Genomic DNA, 24123 nt, shown 5'->3' with positions numbered 1-24123 from the left:
CCTGGTGATGCTTTCACTGAATTCTTTTTTAATGCGGTGGATAAAACATCCACCACTAAATAATGTTTACAGTTTGGTATTTAGAACCTTAGGGGACAAAGAAAAAATGTCTGTAACATTTGATTTGTCTGAAATGTTCTTGTGTTTCTCAGTCAAACCACGTTCACAAATGACCACAAATCACACTGCCTCATTAATGCACACTTTCTGCCAAAGGTATTCATACCCCTTGCACGTTTTCACATCCTGTTGTTTCAGCCACCAAGTAAAAGGATGTATAGATTTAAGTAGCTTTGAAAAAATAAAAAGTGTTCATTTGTATCCAACTCCCTTGAGTCAATACTTTGTAGAACTAACTTTCACTGTCAGTCATTTAGGGTACGGCTATCAGTTTGCACTCAGAGTGTGCAGATTTATTTTTGAGTCTTTTCACAGATTCCCATTTAGATTAGGTCTTGGACTTTAACTGGGCCATTCTAACACATGAATGTGCTTTGATCTGAATCATTCCACTGCAGCTCTGGCTCCGACCCCAGTCTGAAATCTTCTGTAGCCTCCAACAGGTTTTCTCCCAGGATTGCCGTGTATTTGGCTCCATCCATCTCCCCGTCAATTTTCATCAGCTTTCCTTTCCCAGCTAATTAAAAACCCCACAGCATAATACTGCCACTACATTTTACCAAAAGGATGGTGTATTTGAGGGAGATGTGGTGTTAGTTTTAGTCACAGCATTTTTTACTATGTCTCCTACATGGCTTGTGGCTAATTTTAAATGAGACCTCTTAATTGCTAACTTTAAAAAATGGCCTTTTTGCTGCTTTCATCAACGCCAAATATTGAAATTTTAGAACTAATAGCCTTTCTGTCGACAGATTTTCCCAACTTAATTATGGGTCTCTGCTGCTCCACCAGAGTTATTTACCATGGGCCTCTTGGCTGCTTCTGAATAAAGCTGTCAGTGTATGCGGACATTCATGTCTTGCTGTTGCACCATACTTTCCCATTTTCAGATGATGGATTGAACAGAACTCGGAGATATTTAAAGCTTGGTATGTGGTTTTAAAGCCCAACTCTGCTTGGACCTCTCCACAACTTTCTCCCTGCGTTGTCGTCTGTGTTCCTGGGTCCTAATGATGTTGATTGTTTAATGTTTTCTAGATGGATAGATATGGTTTATTCTTTCTCCTAAATGTGACAGTCTGCTTTGACAGGGAATCAATTAAACATGCATTAAGAATTCAATGAGAAAAGTAAGAACTATTCATACAATAAAGAACCAAATAAATGCTTCGTGGCCATGATTCCTTGTCTAGAAGAGTTATTGCAGTGGGAATAAGGGATTTTTTAATACATGTTTTTAATGGCAAGAGGAAGCTTGTAGAAGTGGTTCATGGTCTGCTGGAGTCTGGCTGTCCTGACTGTGGAAGGATTGTGCAACCCAAACTGAGCTTAAGACTGAACCCGTAATTTTGACTGTCTGATTGATGATGCAGGAACCTTTCAATTTGTTTAATTGTAATGAAATTTCACTAGGAGATATTAACCAGCCTCTCAGGCCTTCACAGAAAAGCTGTGTTGATACTGAGACTCACTTGCACATAGGTGGACTTTACCATTATAGTAACTTCTGAAGGAAGTTGGTTGCACTAGATATTAGTGTTAGTCACAGCAATGTGACGAGTGGAACACATAATCGTATGATTCTAGTTAACACAAATGTAAACCAAACACAAAAATCAGAAAACCATACAAATTCATCTCAAAAAGTTAGAATATAGGGAAAAAGTTTAGATATATTTTTTGTCTCATTTCAGAAAGTAAAACTTGTATAACATATAGATTCATTACAGACTGAAATATTTCAAGCCTTTATTTATTAACAAATGTCAGGCTTCTGAAAAGTATGTTCATTTCTATGCATCCAATACTTGATTGAAGCTCCTTTTGCATGAATTACTGCATCAATGCAGCGTGGCATGGAGGTGATCAGCCTGTGGTTCTGCTAATGGAATCTTAGGTTGCTTTGATAGTGGCCTTTGTGTCATCTCATTGTTGTTTCTGGTGTCTCTCATCTTGACAATACACCAAAGATTTTCTCTGGGGCTAGGTAGGTCAGGGGAGTTTGCTGGCCAGTGAAGAACAGAAACATCATGGTCAATGAAGGCAGCTTTTGGTGCCTTTGGCAGTGTGAGCCAGTAACAAATCTTGCTGGAAAATGAAATCAGCATCTCCATACAGCTTGTCAGCAGAAGGAAACATGACGTGCTCTAAAATTTAATGGGTACATGACTGCATCGACTGTGGACTTCAGAAAACCCAGTGGACCAACACCAGCAGATGACATGGCACCCACCAATCATCACTGTAGAAACTTCACACTGGACTTCAAGCAACATGGATTATGTGCTTCTCCACTCTTCCTCCACACTCTGGAACTGGCTCTTGATGCTCTGACTCTAGCCTCGCTCGACTCCTCGTCAAGCTCCCCCAAATTCTTGAATGAATGTTTCCTGAAAATCATTGTAAGGCTGTAGTTAGCCCTGTTGCTGGTGCACTTTTTCCTACCACACTTTTTCCTTCCACTCAACTTTCTATAAATATGCTTGGATACAGCCCTCTGTGAACAACCAGCTTTTTTATCAATGTCCTTTTGTTGCTTAGAAACCCACCATCACAAGATTAAATGAGGCCTGTCGCCCTGACATCTGTAGTCATGAAATCCTTTCAGCGACTGGTGTTGAAGGACCTGAAGGACATCACAGGCCCCCTGCCGGACTCCCTACAATTTGCCTACCTGGCAAACAGGTCAGCTGATGATGCAGTCAACTTGGGACTACATTTTATCGTGCAACACCTGGACCGCCCAGGGATGTACGCCAGAATCCTGTTTGTAGACTTCGGCTCCACTTGCTGCACCATGAGTCCAGACATCCTTAACCAGAAGCTCACCCAGCTTAAAGTCTCGGCCTCAGTGGATCACCAGCTTCCTGAAGGACCAGCAGCAGCAGGTGAGGCTGGGAAGCATCTTCTCCCACACAAGAGCCATCAGCACCGGCGCCCCCACAGGGGTGTGTTCTCTCCCCACTCCTCTTCTCCCTCTACACAAATGACTGCCCCTCAGCGGACTTGTCCATGAACCTACTGAAGTTTGCAGATGACATCGCTGTTATTGGACTGATCCAGGACAGGAGGAGGATCAGCTGGTACGTTGATGTCAGAACCACCAGGTCAGAACCACCTGGAACTTAACCCACTCAAGACTGTGGAGATGATGGTGGTGGAGAACACCACCCACTCATCATGCTCAACAACACTGTGTCTGCTGTGGACCACTTTAGGTTCCTAGGAACCACCATTTCTTGAAACCTGAGGTTTGGCTCATCCACAAAACAGGACAGGTCCAGACTGCAGCGAACAATCAGGTCTGCAGGGAGAATAATCAGGGCTGACCTTCCCTCCATCCAGGACTTATACAGGTCTAGGGTCAGAAAAAGGATGGCTAAAATCTCTGCAGACCCCACACACCCTGCACATAAACTGTTTAGAGTTTTACCTTCAGGTTGGCGCTACAGAGACAGTTTCTTCCCCCAGGCTGATTCTCTGGTGAACACTTGAGTCAATTCCAGAACACCACCATACATACTCGGACTGATCTCACATTATATTCCATTGTAAAGTCAATTGTGTATATATGTACATTTAAAAAGATATTCTTTATTATATACATTATATACATTTATTATATACATAGAGCAAAGTGTACTGGAGTCAAATTCCTTGTTTGTCTGTACATACTTGGCAATAAAGCTGATTCTGATTGTGATTACCCTCCTTGTGGAGGGTGTCAATGACTGACATCTGTCTAGTCCTCTTGATAGTGTTAGCCTACTCACCAAGACTGAGACCATTTGATTTTCACAATGTAACTTAAATCTGTAAGAAAAATTCAACTTGGTTTCAGACTTGATTAATGAGTATTTTACACCATTCTTTCATGCAAGCAAGGGTCTCTGATAGATGTAATGACGTGTAGAGTAGAGGTAAGTAGCAACAAATCTTTGTCTAGTAATTAATAACAGTTCGTCATCCAGGAGGAATCTTGATTTGGATGCAGTTTGATACGAATGGAGACCAGGAGTGTGTATGTAAATAAATTGCAAATGGCTGGCAGGCCTACAATTGGCACCAGAGAGCATTTGTGAAGTGTTAAAGGCAGCTGTCCAACCTTTACCTCTGAAACATGAAGTGAAGGTGACCAGATAGAGAATAGCTCGTAGATCCATTACAAGCCCTTTTATGGAGTTTGATCGACTTCGCATTTTGGGTTTTCACCCAGCCGGTGGTCCTATCTTGCAGTTACTTTAGATGGATCAATTTGTCTAGGTGGCCCTCTTGCACTGAAACTGCACATTAACACCAGCCGGGACCTCATGCAAAGCCACGATGTAACCTCTGTCAACCTCCCTGAAGTGCTGCTAATACAGTCTAATTAATCTCAGGCATCCTCTGTCTGCTGACCTTCACTCACTGATCTTGATAAACATTCTGGGGACTGTCTGCTAACACTGTCGCACCCAATCATGCCTTCTCGTATCCATTATTGAACTGAATTTGTACCAAATGAGGGTGAAATCTGAACATGCCCTCTGGATACTTAACTATATTCATTCAGCATTAAGACATACAGTTAGGCCCAAAATTATTCACACCCCTGGCAGATTTAGATTCCATAATTATTTTTATTCATCTCTCAAAACGTAAAAACAATGTCAAAGCAATATCCGTTTTAAATGTGCAAATCATTTTTATGGCACTCTTTATTTGACTCATAGGAACCTGCCCTTATTATCAATAGATTCATTTCAGTAAGTTCACAAATGGTCACTTTCAATGGATATACTTTAAGACCTATTATTTTAACCCGACTATTATAAAGAAATCCAAAAAGACGAGTGTTTTTATTTTATTTGTTTGACTGAGCCCTACAGTAGCCAGCAGGGGGCAGCCTATCCAAAATGAAATTAGAAGGGGGAACATTGTATGTTTCGAATATTCAGAAAAAACGGTAAAAATAGTAATCAGGATTTATTGTAAACATTTAGTTTGTTGTGACGTAACATAAATTGTGCTATTGTGCTACATCTGTTAAAATGTAACTGATTAATGTAAAATTTGCACATCTTGAATCCCCGATAATAAAATAAATATTTAAAAGAAAAGAATGAAACTTTTTTGATCAAAAAGAAGATGGTAACATACATAGACTACACCAAGGGTGTCCAAAGTGTGGTCCGAGGGGCATTTGCAGCCTTTGGAATGATTTTACATGGCCCCTGATCCTAGTTCAAGAGTCGTACAAATTTGCCAGCACAGGCGGTTGGTGAAATTATTTTATTTTTTTAGGGTAATATTTTCACTCAATAAAAATCTTAAAATGGAAATGTTAGGTTCAACATAAACTATGAGTCTTTTATGAATCATGTTTTCTTTCATTCCAGTTTCATATTAGGTAGGAACGCGAAGATCAGCGACTTTTACTCGATATCAGACTTTGGCACATCCATTCATTTAATTTTACTAAATACAGCAAGGGTTTTCGAAGAGTGACCCATATCCCATTCTTGATTTATCTTTATTTTTTTTTATGGATGAACACTCAATTACAGATCCATAAAGGTCTGACTACTTTCTTAATTTTATTTAAAATATTGCTTGTATAGTTATTGTTGAGGTAAAGATACAAAATAAAAATATATTTTGCATTTTTCATTTTTGAAATTAAAAATCAATTTTCTGTACTTTTATCTTGGTGATTTTGGCCCACTGTGGCAAAACGTTTTGACACCACTGCACTACACTGTCAAAAGTCACTTGTGCTGTGCTGTTAATTTTGTACGACTGCTTTAATTTGATTCTTTAACTACTAATTACACTATTATTACCTCAAGCTAGTGTGTGAGCATTATTAGCTAAAGCTAGAGGTGGGGGAAAAACATTAATTTAGCTACACGTAGCTTAGTAAATGTAGTTAGCTAATATTGCTATTCTTTAGCAAATAGCAGCTAACTTGTAAACAAACTATTAAAATGCACATTTTATGTCTTAAGCATTTATTTATTTATTCTTCATTGATTTGTTTGAATAAGCTTGAAATAAAAAAAAACATCTTCGCTTTTTGCTAACTGCTTTGAGAACATCTGGTGGCCTGTTTGTCATTTAGATTCTGCATTTAAAAAGAAACATTTAACAACAAAGAAAGGAAAACGGTAAAAAGAGAAATACACCATTTTGTATGTTAGAACCAGGTAATTGATACAGAAGTAAGGATGGAGCAGTAGGTGTGTAAACTGCCAGCTGGTGTAGAGACCATGACAGTAAGATGGTTCCAGAAAACCTCAGCAGGTATTAGTGTTGAACACCATTCTTCACCTGCTCAGATCAAAAGAAAAACCTTTTTCTTTTGTAAAACTATGTGAACTCTCCCTCTGATATGTTTCCTGTCATGCTAATACTATGTTTGATCGACTTCTGCGTCCATCTTGATGTTTCCACACATCAAAATAGATTGGCTGCCTCTTCTGTGCTGATGTGTCTCTGGTGCTGGTGTGGATCAGTCATCCCTAATGGCTGCTTTCTTCCTCTTCTTCTTCAGGTACAGCCCTTTCCAGTTTACCTATGTAAAAACATGCACAGTCAACATGACTAAACAGTCAGCATGACTACAATTTTACTCCTTTCAGTTCAGCCTAGGCGGTGTTCTGTGCTGATCATTAAAAGCGTAAAAAGGTACATCTCAGTAAACTGGAATATGATCAAAAAGTTTATGTATTTCAGCAATTTAATTTAAAAAATAAAACTCATACATTATTTATACAACTAAAGAAAAGAAAAGAAACCATTTGTGAAATTTAAACTAGAATTCAGCAAATGAGCTGAATTTTTATATAAAAATACAACAGGGCTATGTTAAATTAACAGTCAGTCTGATTAAACAACAGCCACCAAAAAGGCCAGGAGTCAAATTTATCTTTCAGTATAATGATCTAACTTCAGACACATTTCATCTAAAGATCATGTGAAAATCACCATGAGTTACTAATAGTGTCAAAGTGTAAATGTATCATTATACATTTACCCATATCTACAGATTAGAAAAACAAGTAACAAACCAAGCTAACAGCAAAGACTAGCAATAAAATCTTCTGTTTGGAATAAAACAGTAAATGTATGAGATCATAAAGGAACGGTCAGCAGGCCTATTCTCCCACTCCTGGATGTAGATCCAGTAAGGAGGAAACACAAATAGAAGATGACATGTTGGATCCTCTATCAACCCATGAATGACAAATTTCAACTAAACTTCATCAAACAAGAGATGCCTTTTACACAAGGCCTCAGAAAGTCCCCACAAGTACAAATAAGGAGCTCTATTAACTTAAATTCTTTATAGTCCCACAAGTACAAATCAAGTCTACAATTATTTGCTTGTTCTCTAGGAATGGAGATCAAAATGTAAATGACAATGCCAAAAAATAATATATTTATGGACATACAGATGACACAAAGTAAAAACAACAAATATTAACAACAGTATGTACCTGCCATAGAACATTTTTACAGTCCTTTGAATGAAAGATTAATCACAAACATTCAGTGGTTTGTGGATTTAAGAAAACGCAGGATGCTTTTCCTCCATCTCCTCTAGTAAATATAATTTATTTTCTTGCAGTACATCCTGTCTGCAGTGGATTCGTACACAGACTGTCCTTTAGAAAAACACTGAAGTTATGTCAGCTGCTAATACAGCCACATGTAGACTGGGTCACTCAGATGGTACCTATCCTTAATGGTTAAATCTAATGGTTCTTCCAGTGGTTTGTTTCACCCCCCTCAGTTTTATATAGATTATTTCAAGGACTAACAGTGGAACATTAGAATATCTATGTTTCATCCAAACAGTTGTCTTTGTATTATTCTAAAAATGGAGGACCGTAATCTGCCTTACTATTTCAAAAGACAAAAAACACTCAGACATTCATTGTTTGCCCTTAATATATATTTATTCACAGCCACATTTTAAAAATTCAGACTGACCTAATTGAACAAAAAACAGTCTAAGTAGTATTCAGGTGTTACATCTTAGCAGAGCAAAGCGTTATTGGAATAAGTGGAAAAGCAGACAGGAGAACAGTCGATTAATGAGACACAAAAGGACAGAAGTGATGTTAGACGAGAAGCAGCTATCGGGAGATGGAGTCAGGGCTGGGTGCTTCCTTACTTTTGGTGCTGGACAAATCTGAGAAAGTGGGCGGAGGAGAGGAAAACGTGCAAAGCCACAAGAGAAGGGAAGCCGGAAGGGAGAGACAGAGTTAGTATCAGTAGTAGGTTTTTACCCGGACAAATATGACCGCTATGATACAAAATACAGACTGGGCACGTGTCTCTGGTGCTGGTATATATCATACATATATACATGGTATATAGATATCTGAATATCATATGTTCATATGCAGTAAAATTAGCTTTTATGGCCTCTGGAAAAAAGCTCTAAAACTATTTGAGATGTTTTTGTCAAAAATCTGATCTTTAAAAACACTTTATCCTTTTTTAGTTCATTGCTGGCATATTGGTGTATCAAAGCTCTATGTGCTGAAAATAACAGCCTTCTGGTAAATTTTAACTTCACATTGGAAAGGAACCAATGAAACCATAAGTTATAATTTAAGTCCATGTTAATAAAAGAAAACAAGAATAATTTTACAATTTGGATGAATAAAACTGAGTAAACAGAAAAACTCCAATCATGATAACACTAGCTGAAGAAAAAACTGAATATTTTAAAATTGAAATGGAGTAAAATAGAATAAAACATATTCAAATTTGGTAAAGATTTACTATTTATACATACAGGGGTTGAACAAAGAAACTGAAACACTTGTCATTTTAGTGTGGGAGGTTTCATGGCTAAATTGGACCAGCCTGGTAGCCAGTCTTCATTGATTGCACATTGCACCAGTGAGAGCAGAGTGTGAAGGTTCAATTAGCAGGGTAAGAGCACAGTTTTGCTCAACATATTGAAATGCACACAACATTATGGGTAACATACCAGAGTTCAAAAGAGGACAAATTGTTGGTGCATGTCTTGCTGGCGCATCCGTGACCAAGAGAGCAAGTCTTTGTGATGTATCAAGAGCCACGGTATCCAGGGTAATGTCAGCATACCACCAAGAAGGACGAACCACATCCAACAGGATTAACTGTGGACGCAAGAGGAAGCTGTCTGAAAGGGATGTTCGGGTGCTAACCTGGATTGTATCCAAAAAACATAAAACCACAGCTGCCCAAATCACGGCAGAATTAAATGTGCACCTCAACTCTCCTGTTTCCACCAGAACTGTCCGTCGGGAGCTCCACAGGGTCAATATACACGCTGCTATAGCCAAACCTTTGGTCACTCATGCCAATGCCAAACGTCGGTTTCAATGGTGCAAGGAGCGCAAATCTTGGGCTGTGGACAATGTGAAACATGTATTGTTCTCTGATGAGTCCACCTTTACTGTTTTCCCCACATCCGGGAGAGTTACGGAGTGGAGAAGCCCCAAAGAAGCGTACCACCCAGACTGTTGCATGCCCAGATTGAAGCATGGGGGTGGATCAGTGATGGTTTGGGCTGCCATATCATGGCATTCCCTTGGCTTGTGCTAGATGGGCGCGTCACTGCCAAGGACTACCGAACCATTCTTGAGGACCATGTGCATCCAATGGTTCAAACATTGTATCCTGAAGGCGGTGCCGTGTATCAGGATGACAATGCACCAATACACACAGCAAGACTGGTGAAAGATTGGTTTGATGAACATGAAAGTGAAGTTGAACATCTCCCATGGCCTGCACAGTCACCAGATCTAAATATTATTGAGCCACTTTGGGGTGTTTTGGAGGAGTGAGTCAGGAAACGTTTTCCTCCACCAGTATCACGTAGTGACCTGGCCACTATCCTGCAAGAAGAATGACTTAAAATCCCTCTGACCACTGTACAGGACTTGTATATGTCATTCCCAAGATGAATTGACGCTGTATTGGCCGCAAAAGGAGGCCCTACACCATACTAATAAATTACTGTGGTCTAAAACCAGGTGTTAGTTTCATTGTCCAACCCCTGTATATACCCTTGCTTATTCGTGGGGCTATATATACATTCTCTGTAATAGCTCTACTTTTTTTTTTTTTCAAGATGTGATCCATGGGACTGAGTAGAGGAAATTTTCAAATACGAAAAAAGGGACAAGCATACAAGAAATATTTACACAGACTACAATCAGTAAATACATGCTTTCCCAGGATGAGGAATTGCTGTAAAGTCTGTGACTCAATTGACTGGACTTCTTGCAAATAGAGCATTAAATGATCAACAGCATTTGACTGTACTTTTTATAAGGAATGAATGAGGCTGTATGATGAGATTAGATTGAAATGCATTACATTTATCTGAATTGAATTTTAACACAGTTGGATTTTATATAACTAAACAAATATAAACTGACAAGAACTGCACAATTCTAGATTTTATTTTGTAGTTTTTTTATAAAAATGTTTTGATTAAAATTTACCTTACATTTTTTTTAAATGATGCATTAGAATTTAACTTTGTTAATTAGCTGGTTTGGTGATTAACAACTTATTTGTCATATAACAGTTTGAATTCAAATTTGCACCTCCTGTAGAAACATTACTTGTTTTCATTTTTGCTAAAAGCCAACTTTTCTGAGTATGTCTTAAATACATCATGCATGCTTAATTATCCTTATCAAACCAACATATTCTTCTAAAACGTTACAATATAAAAAAGGATTTTCCTGCTTTGACCTAAAAAAAAATTGTTTACCCCCTGAGCTGTTGCTCTCTGCCACGCCTGTCTCCTGATTGGCTAACAGCAAACATGCCTCATTCCCATTGGCTTCCTCTGGCTGATTGCGATTGACCCACGTGTAACCAATGGCACAGTGTTGCGCTGTGATTGGGCTCAGCTGGCTGTCTGTCTCACAGAACCCCGCCCCCAGAAGATGTTGCTCCACCCCCAACTGAAGGTCTGAAGAGAGAATAGCACCTCTAGTGGACAGACATTTGAACTACAGGTACATTGCTGCAAAGTGGAAACAGTCTATTTGAGAAAACTAGTTATAAAACAAATTGCGTAGAAATATAATAATAAATATAATGATAATTAGACATTCTAACTAAAATAAGCAAGAATAAAGGAATAAACAAAAAAGTCCTGTAGTCCAGCTGTAGATTTGTTTTGCATTTTTCCTCTTTGTTTAGAGCATAAATATTACACTCAGGGTAACATTCCAGAAGCGTACGTCTCTCTTGTGGATATTTAGTATGTTTAGTTTAGAACATAGCTGGTTTGGCGTTGCTCCTAATCTCTCCTTCATTTCTGTTTGGTGCTTTCAAAGTTCTGCGCTATGAGCCAATCTTCTATCCAACAATATCTAAGTCCTGTGTGTTTGGTGCATTGGCAGTTACTCAAGAGGCTTTTAGCAAATTCACATGCCCACACTAACCGAGCCGGGATCGATTAAGAAAAAGCTTTTATGCTGCATCTCTTCCCAGAATCAAGTCATCGCTCTCTATGTGTATTCATGTGTTGCACATCACCCTTCCTCTTGTTGTCTTATTCCAAACATGCAGCTTTTTCTACATGCTGTTATCCATACTCCTAGTCAAATGTATAATGCAAAACATGAAGCTTTTTTTTAACCTCCTTTAAACTGTGTTGCAGGAAATGTTTCTGCTTTCCACTTTGCTGTGAGAACCTCTGAAATGATTTGATAAATTATTTAGGGTTGAATTCCATCATACAGGTGCACTTTGCATTGTTTTGTTGCCATAAGATGAGCTGAAGTTCTACGAAATGTGACAACATTTATGTTCTTATTGCATGAATTTAGAGCCACTAATTCCATTAGGATCGAGTAGTTACACTGCCTGGTACATTTAGCTATATTATAACCACAAACTTTAATGTTTCTTTTTTTTCTTTTAGCGGGGTTATGTAATAGACCCAACATAAAGTAGTGCATGATTGTGATATAAAGAAAATTATACATGATATTCAGGAATTCTCTGTTGAACCTCTTTTTGATGCAGTTAGAGCTATTAGTTATTAGCTATTTTTGGGGGAAATGCTTCAGAACGTTTGGGCATCTGCCCAATAATCCTGTGCATTTCTATTCAGCCCTTTTTACTCTGATACGCTAAAATAAAATCCAATGTCAGCAATTACCTAGAGAAGTCAGTGTAATTTATTCTCAGTATTAATCCAGCTTTTTCTGGCCTCTGAGGTTTGTTAGAGAACATTAGAGAACAACCAACAGTTGAAGACCAAGGAGCACAGCAGACAGGTCAGGGAGAAAGATGTGGAGAAGTTTAAAGCAGGCTTAGGTTCTAAAACAATATCCCAAGCTTTGAACATCTCATGGAGCACTGTTCAGTCCATCACCTGAAAATGGGAAGAGTATGATAAATATGCAAAGCAGAGTGACAAAAAGAAAGCCATAGGTGGAAAAAGCCATTAGAAGCATTATTTGCAGTTGTTGGGAACACAGCAAACATGTGGAGGAACGGTGCTTTGGTTAGATGGGAACAAACTTTAACTTCTAGGCCTACGTCACTATGTGTTCATCGCCATGAATACACCATCGCTACAATGAAACGTGGTGGTGGCAGCATGATGCTGTGGGAATGACTGTCTTCAGCAGGGAGATGGAATCTGGCCAGTGACTGGGGTTGGAGGTTCACCTTTCAGTAGGAAAACAACCCTAAATATTCAGAACTACAACAGAATGGGCTTTATTTGTCAAGTTCAAAGTACTTGTGGGCCACAAGAATTAGATTTTTTTAATTTAAAAAACATTGTGATGTTTTTTTTTGTTACGTGCTTAACATTTGTGCAAAAGGGGATCTACAGATCACTGTAGATCTGAACTGTTAAAGGGGTTTTGCATATTTGCATTATTACAAGAAAGGCTATGACAAATTTCTCAGCAACTACAATAGGATCTGGGCCACCCTTTCTTTGAGAAACTTTTATAATCTAGTTTAATAAATGGTTGTGTCTGCTTTTCCTTAAAGGTTGCTGGATATTTGTTGTCCAATTTACTATGAAATTAAAACAATGACAAAAACTGTGGTTGGTATAAGATGAATACTGTCTGGTTTACCAAATACTTCTAAGAGACTTAAATTTGTAAGTAAAAATCTCACCCTAATGTTTTGTAAGTGTTTGTCTACAGGTCCTTCTCAAAATATTAGCATATTGTGATAAAGTTCATTATTTTCCATAATGTCATGATGAAAATTTAACATTCATATATTTTAGATTCATTGCACACTAACTGAAATATTTCAGGTCTTTTATTGTCTTAATACAGATGATTTTGGCATACAGCTCATGAAAACCCAAAATTCCTATCTCACAAAATTAGCATATTTCATCCGACCAATAAAAGAAAAGTGTTTTTAATACAAAAAACATCAACCTTCAAATAATCATGTACAGTTATGCACTCAATACTTGGTCGGGAATCCTTTTGCAGAAATGACTGCTTCAATGCGGCGTGGCATGGAGGCAATCAGCCTGTGGCACTGCTGAGGTCTTATGGAGGCCCAGGATGCTTCGATAGCGGCCTTTAGCTCATCCAGAGTGTTGGGTCTTGAGTCTATCAATGTTCTCTTCACAATATCGCACAGATTCTCTATGGGGTTCAGGTCAGGAGAGTTGGCAGGCCAATCGAGCACAGTGATACCATGGTCAGTAAACCATTTACCAGTGGTTTTGGCACTGTGAGCAGGTGCCAGGTCGTGCTGAAAAATGAAATCTTCATCTCCATAAAGCTTTTCAGCAGATGGAAGCATGAAGTGCTCCAAAATCTCCTGATAGATAGCTGCATTGACCCTGCCCTTGATAAAACACAGTGGACCAACACCAGCAGCTGACACGGCACCCCAGATCATCACTGACTGTGGGTACTTGACACTGGACTTCTAGCATTTTGGCATTTCCTTCTCCCCAGTCTTCCTCCAGACTCTGGCACCTTGATTTCCGAATGACATGCAGAATTTGCTTTCATCCGAAAAAAGTACTTTGGACCACTGAGCAACAGTCCAGTACTGCTTCTCTGTAGCCCAGGTCAGGCGCTTCTGCCGCTGTTTCTGGTTCAAAAGTGGCTTGACCTGGGGAATGCGGCACCTGTAGCCCATTTCCTGCACACGCCTGTGCACGGTGGCTCTGGATGTTTCTACTCCAGACTCAGGTCCCCCAAGGTCTGGAATCGGCCCTTCTCCACAATCTTCCTCAGGGTCCGGTCACCTCTTCTCGTTGTGCAGCGTTTTCTGCCACACTTTTTCCTTCCCACAGACTTCCCACTGAGGTGCCTTGATACAGCACTCTGGGAACAGCCTATTCGTTCAGAAATTTCTTTCTGTGTCTCTCCCTCTTGCTTGAGGGTGTCAATAGTGGCCTTCTGGACAGCAGTCAGGTCGGCAGTCTTGCCCATGATTGGAGTTTTGAGTGATGAACCAGGCTGGGAGTTTTAAAGGCCTCAGGAATCTTTTGCAGGTGTTTAGAGTTAACTCGTTGATTCAGATGATTAGGTTCATAGCTCGTTTAGAGACCCTTTTAATGATATGCTAATTTTGTGAGATAGGAATTTTGGGTTTTCATGAGCTGTATGCCAAAATCATCCGTATTAAGACAATAAAAGACCTGAAATATTTCAGTTAGTGTGCAATGAATCTAAAATATATGAATGTTAAATTTTCATCATTACATTATGGAAAATAATGAACTTTATCACAATATGCTAATATTTTAAGAAGGACCTGTATACTTTGGACAACCCTGAATTAGATCAATGCATATTTATATGTTAGAATGGCCCAGTCAAAGTCTCGCCTCAATCCAACTGGGGGTCCGTGACAAAACAAAAAAACTGATGTTCACTGATGCGCTCCACCCAATCTCTCTGAGCTATTTTTTAAAGAATAGTGGGAAAATGTGTCTAGTTCTAGACTTGCAAAGCTGGACGTGCAAAGCTTGCAGTTGTGGGAGAAGTGGTTCTATAAAAATCCTGACTGGGTGGCTGAATAAAAAATCCAAGCCACAATGATTTTTTATTTTATCATTTTTCTTCAACTTCACAGTTATGCACTACTTTGTGTTGATCTTTTACATAAAAATTTGCAGTTGTAATATGACAAAATGTAGAAAATTTCAAGAGGTATGAATACTTTTCCAAAGAGCTGTAGTTTCAAAAACACCAGTGTGTCATAGGTCAAACGTAGAAAACATATAAACTATGGTGCAGAGAAATAATAGCTGCTATGGTTTATGCTGTTGGAATGAAGAAAATAATATAAAGTAATATTTTTACATAATCTGTAGGCTTTAGTGTTTGACCTACGTCTTAACATGATGATAAAGCTAATAACTTGTCTGATTATGGACCTAACTTCCTCCCCAGCATCACACCACCAGCTGGTTTCCACTGACACAAACAAGACCAGAGGCTAAAAAAAGAAAATAAAAGGCTCAGATCCAGCCTGAGAAAACAGAAACTATGAAAACAGCTGAAAAAAAATGGCATGTCAAACAAAACAAACACAAAGGAAAACACAAGCAAACCTAAAAGGAAGTAAATCATGTGTGCACAGCTGTAACACAACCATCAGACATTATCTGCCAAATCTGCAGGGAAACACTGGTAAACTATCAGCAGGTACATGGATTTTCAAAAGGCAGCCATGAATACAGTAGGTTAAAACTTGTGATATATTTATCTATTTTAGAATATCAAACCTTTTAAGTACTTAATCCCTTGTGTTTAAGAATTATGACACAAGTGGACTTTATGTTTGAAAAAAGATGATCTTCTAGGGAAGCTGATTATGAAAAATCAATTTTTCTTTTGTTCAAAAATACCAAATTCTTTCTAGTTATTATTTCAATTTTATTTGAGCATAAAACAATGTTACATTTAGAAGAAACCATTCTCCTGTCTAAAGGCCCTCTAGCCTAAGGCTAACTCGCAGGCCCAGTCCCTGGTTAGACTTTCAGAAGTTAACCCTTAAAACATAGAATACAAAGAAACCAATTTAAAACTAACAGTAAAATAAGACTTCGGTACAGTCAAGAAGTTGACCTGTAAAACTAAAATTACAAAGACATTTATTTAAAATAGTAAAATAAGACGTCAACAAAGAAAGAAAAACAGTGTAGATGCTGAGCAGTGTTAGCTGTTTCAGTATTCACATATTTGTCTCTGAGCCATTTTTCACATTAGTTATATCCTCAATGCATTGTCTTTACCATCCTTACAATGTTCTTATATTTTAATCCTGCCAATACTGCAAGCAGCAAAAAACCTCCATTTAGTTTTTTTTAAGTGCTAAAAATTATTTCCATGCTCTTTTTATGCACAAATCAGCCTTGATCATTTTTACAGAAATGTTGAGCACTTTGCTAACTGATGTGAAGTCAGAAAAAAAAACCGTTTACCTTTCATTGATGGAGGGGCGTACGTGCTCTGCTTCCTCTGAGCGGCGTCTGTAGCCTGCAAAACAAAACCCATAAATTACTGATAAAGGTCCTGAAACATTCACTACTGGTTGGATTCTTGTTAGTTAAAATGTGAAAACTAATAGTGACTGTGAGCTAATATAAATATACAATTACAAAACAGTTTAGGGGAAACCTACCCCTGCAATTATTTATTTTCAAACGCTGTTACTAGACTTAAGCCATTTTAAAAACTATTAGTTTTCCAGCTTAATTGTTGATGCTTTATGATTGTAGGAATATGATTAAACGTTTTTAACTGGAATGTGGGACTTGGCCATGATAGTAAAAGTATTTGAAAACTGGACATCTACTTAAATTATTTAAAAAATATGAACCTTTGCTTTGAAGTTTCAATAATAAGCTAACTTCCTGGAACCATCAAAAGCATTTATTCAGAAAGAAATTCTGATTATGACTTTTTGATGCCAGACATGGATAACCTAAATAAATAGGAAATGGCAATTTTAGATAACAGTTTTTTGGATGAAGATGAATAAGCTCTCCAAACTAACTTGTGTGAAAACATAATAACCACCTTGTCAAATATTGAATTAACTGTGATTAGGCACATTTCTGGGGTTTATTCACTGACCAGATTAGCTCTGATTACTGCACGACCTGTAGAATCAAGACCCACACGAAGTAGGCTAAAAGATCTAAAAACATCATACCCCGGTCTAAAGAAATATAAGAACAGATTAGAAGCATCTATTGACATCTGTCAGTGTGGAAAGGATAAGAGTCATTTCTAAAGCTTCCAGAACAGATGGCTGGACATGCTCCTTGAGGATTTTCTGGTACAAAGCACCATTCATGATTCCGTCAAGTTGTGGAGGTCCTGAAGCAGCAAAGCAGGTCCAGATCATCACTCTACCACCACTATGTTTGACAGCTTAACTATGTTGTTTTTCTGAATTACTGAGTAAGTTTTATGGCAGACGTAACAGGACACACACCTTCCAAAAAGTTCCTCTTGTGTCCCATCAGTCCACAGAATATCTTCCCAAAGGATTTGGGGATCATCAGGATGTTTAAATAAGAGACGGGGCTTCATGTTAGATTTGGTCAGCAGTTGTTTTCACCCTGGATCTCTGCTTTAGATGTTCTGGGTTAGATGTTGACCTCCTGGATTAGTTGTTAATGCGAGTAATTTTGCTGGGCCGTCCACACCTGGGAAGATTCCATTCCTTTCTATGTTTTCTCCCTTTGTGGTTAATGACTCTCAGTGTGGGTTGCTGGAGTCCCAAAGCTTTAGAAATGGATTTGTAACCTTTTCCAGATGGATAGACTGTATATGAATGAGTTTGTTTTCCATCTGTTCTTTTATTCAGTAAGATTGAGCCATAGATAGATTTATCTTTTCACATTTGAGTCAGCTTTTAAATGTCAAATATCATCTCACTGAATGTGTCGATAGAAGCATTTTTCCAAACCTGTGGCTCTCCGCTGGCGTTTTGTTGATCTCCAACATCTGCAGGAGAGATGAGACAGGAGCAGTGAGTGCTTCATATTCAAACGAATCAATAACAGATTCCTTTCCTTTACACTGAGCTGCTGTTGTGCTTAAGTGAAACCTTTCTGTGTTAATGGTGGATTTTTTTTTCTGTTCAACTGCTCTGCTCCTTGTTTCTTCAGACCAGATGGTTTGTGTCACTTTGCCTGTTTTTTTTCCTCCAGTTTAGGATTTACTCTTTTGGAAAGCACCCCCTTTAAACACAGTTGTTTAATGAAGTTTTCATAAAAACTAGAGCAGTAGTCCTTGTACATGGTGAGACATAAAACACTTCAAATATAAATGATAGTGCAGGTTGAAATATGAGCTGCTTTTGTAAAATCCCTGGAGTTCTGCATCCCACAGCTATCTTAAGGTTTGTTTCAAAGTCCAAACAGTTGAATTGTGCTTTTGTGTGTTTTGCTGTCATTTTGTTTTTCTTTTGAATGCATTGTTAAAAATGATCCTGCCTTTTACAATGGTTCCCGTTTCATTTTTCCAGTTTTGTTCATTTTAGTTTTCTGACTTATAGGTCAGATCTCTGAAATCAATTTGTAGTCTTTTTTTATTCTAGTTTGTTACCTGACTGGCCTGACAAAGGCAAAATCAATCATCTGTTGCAGCTGAAATTCACTAATAATCACAATCAGCAGCAGGTAACACACTTGACTAAGACTTAGCAGTTATTCATCTAGAAGAGGAGGGATACTTTTTGCCAACTTAAAATCCCTTCTTCCCGCTCCAGTACCAAAGCAGTGTCAGTTTGATCTCCTGCTAAGCCAGGCTGTCACAGAATCTTTGGACATCTTGTAAAATTCTGTGGCATGAGAGGGTTGCAACTCTGACATGTTTTAGATATACTGCACATAGACGCCACTGCTACAATTTGAATAAAGTCCTAAAATATTGCAGCAATGACCCAATAATGTTAGTAAATCTCATGCTGCACCAATAAAGATTCACTCATCTCAGCATCCTGAACGCTTGCAGTGGCTCCAACTGCAGGTAAGACTGACCTAGTTTCTAATTTATAAAGCTAAAAAATTCACAGAACTGTGAATTCTACTCAATATACAGCAAAATGGACACAGTTAAAACCAGATATTTACATGTGCTTTATAAAAAGATTTTTTCTCACTATCTAATGTTAAATCAGAATAAAATGTTTCTGTTTTTGGAGGGACCAGATTACCTAAATTATTTCTATTTACTGAATACCAGTATAACGAGAGAGAGACTTTTTTTATTACTTACTTTCCAAACTCAGACGTTTACATACGTTGACATTACAACGCCTTTAAACAATTTGGAAATGTTCCAACGCTGATATCATAACTTTGTAAGGTTCTGATTGATTTTGGTTAATATTTTACTTAAATGAAGGCACACCTGTGGATGTATAGGCAACATCTCAAAGACACCGCATCCTTGTTTACTATTTTCTCCTGTAAAATATGACTTCCCATAATCCCCAGAACATGCATGAGTCCTTGTGAAGATGCTAGCTGAAACTGGTAAAAAGGTTTCATCATCCGCTGTGAAACAAGCCCTGTACAGACATGGGCCGAAAGGCCACTCAGGAAGAAAACGGTCATTAGTCCAAAAACAACATCAAAAGCCAGATAGCAAACACACATAGGGACATGTTCTGTAGTCTGATAAAACTAAGTTTTACTTAGGTCATATTGACCATTTCTACATTTGAAGGCCAAGAAAGGGAAGTTTGCGAGGCTGAAAACACCATCCTAGCTGAGAAGTACAAGGGTGGCAGTATCATTGTAGGGGTGTTTTGGTGCAAGAGGGACTGGTGCACGTCATGAAAAAGATGACATCATAAGGAAAGAACATCATGTGGTGATATTAAAGCAACACCCAGGATTTTAGCCAGGAAGTTGAAGTTTGGAAGCAAATACCTAAAAGGATGATCACCCTAAGCATTCCAAACAAATTAGGTGTGTTTAGGACAACAAAGTCAATGTGTTGGAGTGGCCATCATAAAACCCTGATCTCAGTCCCATAGAATATTTGTGACCAGAGCATAAAAGGTGTGTGCAAACAAGGTGGCCCGTGATCCTGATACAGTTACTCCAGTTGTGTCAGGAGGAATGGGCCAAAGTTACATCAAACTATTCATCGTGGAAGTGAAAACTACTGAACTTTAAAGGCAGTTATTCCAAACACAAAGGAAATGGATAAAAAGAAACATTTAAAAAAGGTTAATTCTGTCATTTATGGAAGAGAAATAACTTAGGTTCTTCTGACTGACCTGAAAATATAGAGTTTAGTCTGATTAAATGTAAAACCTTGAGAATAAAAATGTTCCGCATCTTTTTAAAAAGTGTATCCATATATCCATTTCTTTAGAGAAAAGTTGCAAATTACATAATTAGCACATTTGTGGGGCATCTATTTGACCTTTTCTATTTGTACACTTTTTTCAAATATTTCTTAGTGGAACTGATTGTGAGTCAAAAAGAACAAAATTGCCTTTTGTGAATATCTAAAAGCAACAGTGTATTTCAATGGATACTTTTTTACACACTTTTAGGGTTTTTGTCAGATTCCCAAAGGAATTGAAATATAATTATTGTCAGATTTGGCATAAATTTATCAAACACATCAAATTTAGTCTATATCTTTCCTGCTCGGTGTTAGAAAATGAAAAGATAGAAATAAAACACATTTGAAAAAACACCAAAATGAATCCAGATGCTTTCCAACAGCAGTAAAATGTTTTTTTTGTTTTTTAGCAAAATTATATTAAAGTAACAGCTGCAGAAGTCTTGACCTTGTTTTTTTCCAGACTGGGAACATGAAACTGCTTCTTGCTTTTCCAGCTGCCAGCGGGAAGAGAACTGGAGGAACAACTCTACCCAGGTGTTTAAAACCCTGATCATTGCAATAACAAGGAGAAAAAGCACTTGGGTCATACGCACTGCAAGCAAGCACGGATACACAACCAACCAACAGACAGACTCACAGACATAAGGGCTTTCTATCTTTTTCTATTTTAAGAGAAAACCTTCTTAAATGCCGTGTTATTTTTTGGTTATCCTTCTGTGGTGTATGGTTACCCAGCGCAAGTACCCTCAGTTTGAGTTTGTTGTTGACATTCTTATTGTAAAACTGACAAACTGGCTGCTCAGAGGGCTGCAGAACTGGACACAGGAGTGCTGGAACCTGTCTCTGAGAGAAATCAGGCAGATAATTTAATCAATCAGTTCCTCTGTGGAGGGATTTACAAGAGCTGAGAGCAACACACAAACACCCACTCGTTCTGCATCCATCAGTCCAGCCTGGACACTCGGATCACTTTACAAAAAGTAATCTAATAAAGCTTCCATTATTGCAGTTGCGGCTCTGCTTTCCTCCCATCTCCCTGCCTCCCACGGTCTGCTTTCTGCATGTTCTCACCTGTCCCAGGTTGTCTGTAGATCTGCAGGGTGGCTGGGGTCGGTCTTCTGCGACGGATCTGAGGTAAAATAAAGGTAGTAAAATGAATCACAGGTTGAGATGGAAAAAGTGTTCTCGCGGATCCTTTTTAGTTAGTGAATATACAGATGAAGACAAATTTATTAGTTAAAAAATGTATTTTTTTGCATCAACAAAATCTCACAGTGAACATTTAGAAACTCAAACCTTTAAGGTTCAGTGAATGTATTCAGTGGAGAAAATCCAATGTTAAGAAAATAATTGTTTTTAACCAAACTGCCAGTGGCCCTGTTGTCTTTTGCTTTGACCATTCATCTTTGAAAAATCTCTGTAGATCATCCAAAGACCTGGATGATTATTTTTCCTCCTCTCTTCTTTTCAGCTCAGCCCACAGATTTTCTATAGGATTTAGATCTGGGGGCTGAGATGGCCACAGAGGGAGGTCGGTTCTGTGTCCAGCTGATTATTTGTGTTCTTTTGGCCAGGTGTTGTACATCATATCCTTAGCCCTTTCAGTTCTCTGGTAGAGTCTACCAGGTTTAGATTTTTAAATTTCAAAGAGTTCATGCTGCTATGCACTCTATCCATGGTCCCAAGACCTTTGGAGAAGAAACAGACCCACAGCATCACTAAGCCCCCACCATACTTAACAGTGGGCATCAGGTGCTTCTGTCATCACACCCAAGCAGTCGGCATGTAGATGTCATCTAACTGTTCTTCAGCATCACCCCTTGCTACAGTTTTCAAACAGTGAGCTTTGAAGACTTCCTGCTTTCCCTTCCATTGCGTTCATTGTATGTGGTGCCCAGGTAAAAAAAGGGTCACTGTGTTGTGCCATATTTACACCCCAGGAAGACAGTATGTCATGGATTACTAATTAAAAGTTTCTAGAAAGTAAACTATGAATAAAAAATATTTCAATTAGATTTTTAAGGGGAATTTTATGAGTTACAGCAATTGTGCCACTGCTGACTTTGTAAAAACAAACATAAAACAAAAATCTAAAATTTCTTAACATGTTTTTATTTTAGGATTTTTTACTCATCTTTTCCAGAGGTGCCAAAAAATGTGTCCAATATCTGTATATTAGCATACTTAACATGCTTGGTCAGAAATGAGCTTTTTAAATGGAGACTGTTGGCACATATCAAGTCTGCTGACTGAAGACCTTCTCTAGTTGAAAATGTTCAGGTTTTGTTGTCTAAGATGTTGCAATTTTATAGTTATCTAAAGAATCATATATAAAAAGCTGCTTTTTGTTTGTTTAAAACTGTAGGAGCTTTTACCCTCATCTGAGGGCTTCAAAGGTCTGATGGAGACCTTCTAAAAGCCACAATCCTCCAGCATGAACCTCTCCATCCGATTCTATTCTATACATTTTTGATTTGTTTAAAACTGCCTCGTCTACACTAGAATATCAATATCAATGATATTTGACTCACCTCGCACTGCTGGTCTGTAAATGTTCATTATTACCATAAAGATGAAACAAAATGGCAGTACATAAAGCTTTAAATAACTTGAGGAAATGTTGAGGGTAACCTCCAAAGCAACCAGAGCGGGGACTCTAAACTTTGACTTGTTATGAGCAGCTTCCGTAGGCATCCGCCCTCCATTGACCAGACGCCTCGTAAAGACAGCAGCCAAGCAGAGGCCAGCAGTTTAAACTCCCTGACACATGTTGAATTAGAGCTTTATGAAATAGCAGCTTCTCTTCCTTCCTTCTGGAGTCTCCATTCAGATCCAAATTAAAGGAACGTTATACAAAGATCTGCCTTTTCTGTTCCTCCGAGATTTTTACACTTAAGAGATTTCCTGTTTGTTCAGGAGAGAGGTGAACTATCTGCGATCAAGTAAATATGACATCAATCGTGTAGCATAACCTTTCTGTGTTTCCAATTAAGGAAAATGAGGGAGACTGTTTGAGTTGGAAGAAAGTTGCAGAATAAATCAGTATCGACCTGATTATAATTAGTAAAGTTTTTGGTGGAAATATTTAAATCCTCTACAAATGGGTATAAACACACACCAGCTTGCGAAGCATATAAACAAATCTACAAAGCCCCCTACACACACACTCAGATGCACAAATAGGCTTGTTAGTTGTCATAAAACTGATATTTTCCACACGTGCTGCTCTGCACCCACATAGAAAATTCCAGGCAAGACTCACTATAAAGAAGCCTCATTCAGCCCTTTACATCCATGGACCTCCTCTTACCCCCTGAAACATCTGAAACTCTGAAACATGCAGATAAACTCACATGTTCGGCGGCCTGAGGGTCAATTTGTCCCTGCAGCGGAGGCACAGCAAACTGGATCTTCTTTGGACTGCTGGGCTCCATTATCACTGACTGAGAGATTGAAAGAAAGACGGACAGAGAGAGAGAAAGTGTGGTTGTGTGAAGGAGGGAGGGAGGGAGGAAAGCGGAGAGGGATGGAGGGAGTGGTCTTCTCTCTGCCGATGGGGTCCATTATCACTAATTGACAGACTTAGAGAGATGGGAACAGCTGCCAAGGCATTGCAGCATTTTCCAAACCACCATCTGATACAATGTGAAATTGTGTTGTTCCT

At 38.5% G+C, this 24123-nt stretch overlaps 1 protein-coding gene across 2 annotated transcripts; it reads right to left on the bottom strand.

Moving 5' to 3' along the window:
• Positions 1-4719: 4719 nt before the first annotated feature.
• Positions 4720-23969, bottom strand: LOC124858670 (protein phosphatase 1 regulatory subunit 1C-like). Of its 2 annotated transcripts, XM_047350798.1 has the most exons (6): positions 23813-23969; positions 21531-21588; positions 18058-18095; positions 16562-16616; positions 10886-11089; positions 8042-8296 (listed from the first exon to the last, which is right to left on the bottom strand). In XM_047350798.1, the coding sequence occupies exons 1-6, from the start codon at positions 23891-23893 to the stop codon at positions 8241-8243; spliced, it is 492 nt and encodes a 163-aa protein (XP_047206754.1). In that variant the 5' UTR covers positions 23894-23969; the 3' UTR covers positions 8042-8240. The 2 variants fall into 2 exon arrangements, with proteins under 2 accessions (XP_047206755.1, XP_047206754.1); XM_047350799.1 differs by lacking the exons at positions 8042-8296; positions 10886-11089 and adding an exon at positions 4720-6673 and having other exon boundaries at positions 23813-23965.
• Between the last annotated feature and the right edge of the window lie 154 nt (positions 23970-24123).

This window comes from Girardinichthys multiradiatus, chromosome 22 (genome assembly GCF_021462225.1).
Source record: "Girardinichthys multiradiatus isolate DD_20200921_A chromosome 22, DD_fGirMul_XY1, whole genome shotgun sequence".
In the NCBI taxonomy this organism is placed as follows: Eukaryota; Metazoa; Chordata; class Actinopteri; order Cyprinodontiformes; family Goodeidae; genus Girardinichthys; species Girardinichthys multiradiatus.
The sequence above is the reverse complement of the archived record's forward strand: the minus strand, read 5'-3'. Positions and strand labels throughout refer to the sequence as shown.

Excerpts from the sequence above, each read along its gene's own strand:
- LOC124858670 (XM_047350798.1), bottom strand. The coding sequence starts at position 23,893 with ATGGAGCCCAGCAGTCCAAAGAAGATCCAGTTTGCTGTGCCTCCGCTG. Across the intron at positions 18,096-21,530 it reads CTACAGACAACCTGGGACAG|ATGTTGGAGATCAACAAAAC; the intron begins GTGAGAACATGC and ends TCTCTCCTGCAG. Across the intron at positions 8,297-10,885 it reads AGAGAGCAACAGCTCAGGGG|ATTTGTCCAGCACCAAAAGT; the intron begins GTAAACAATTTT and ends CCACTTTCTCAG.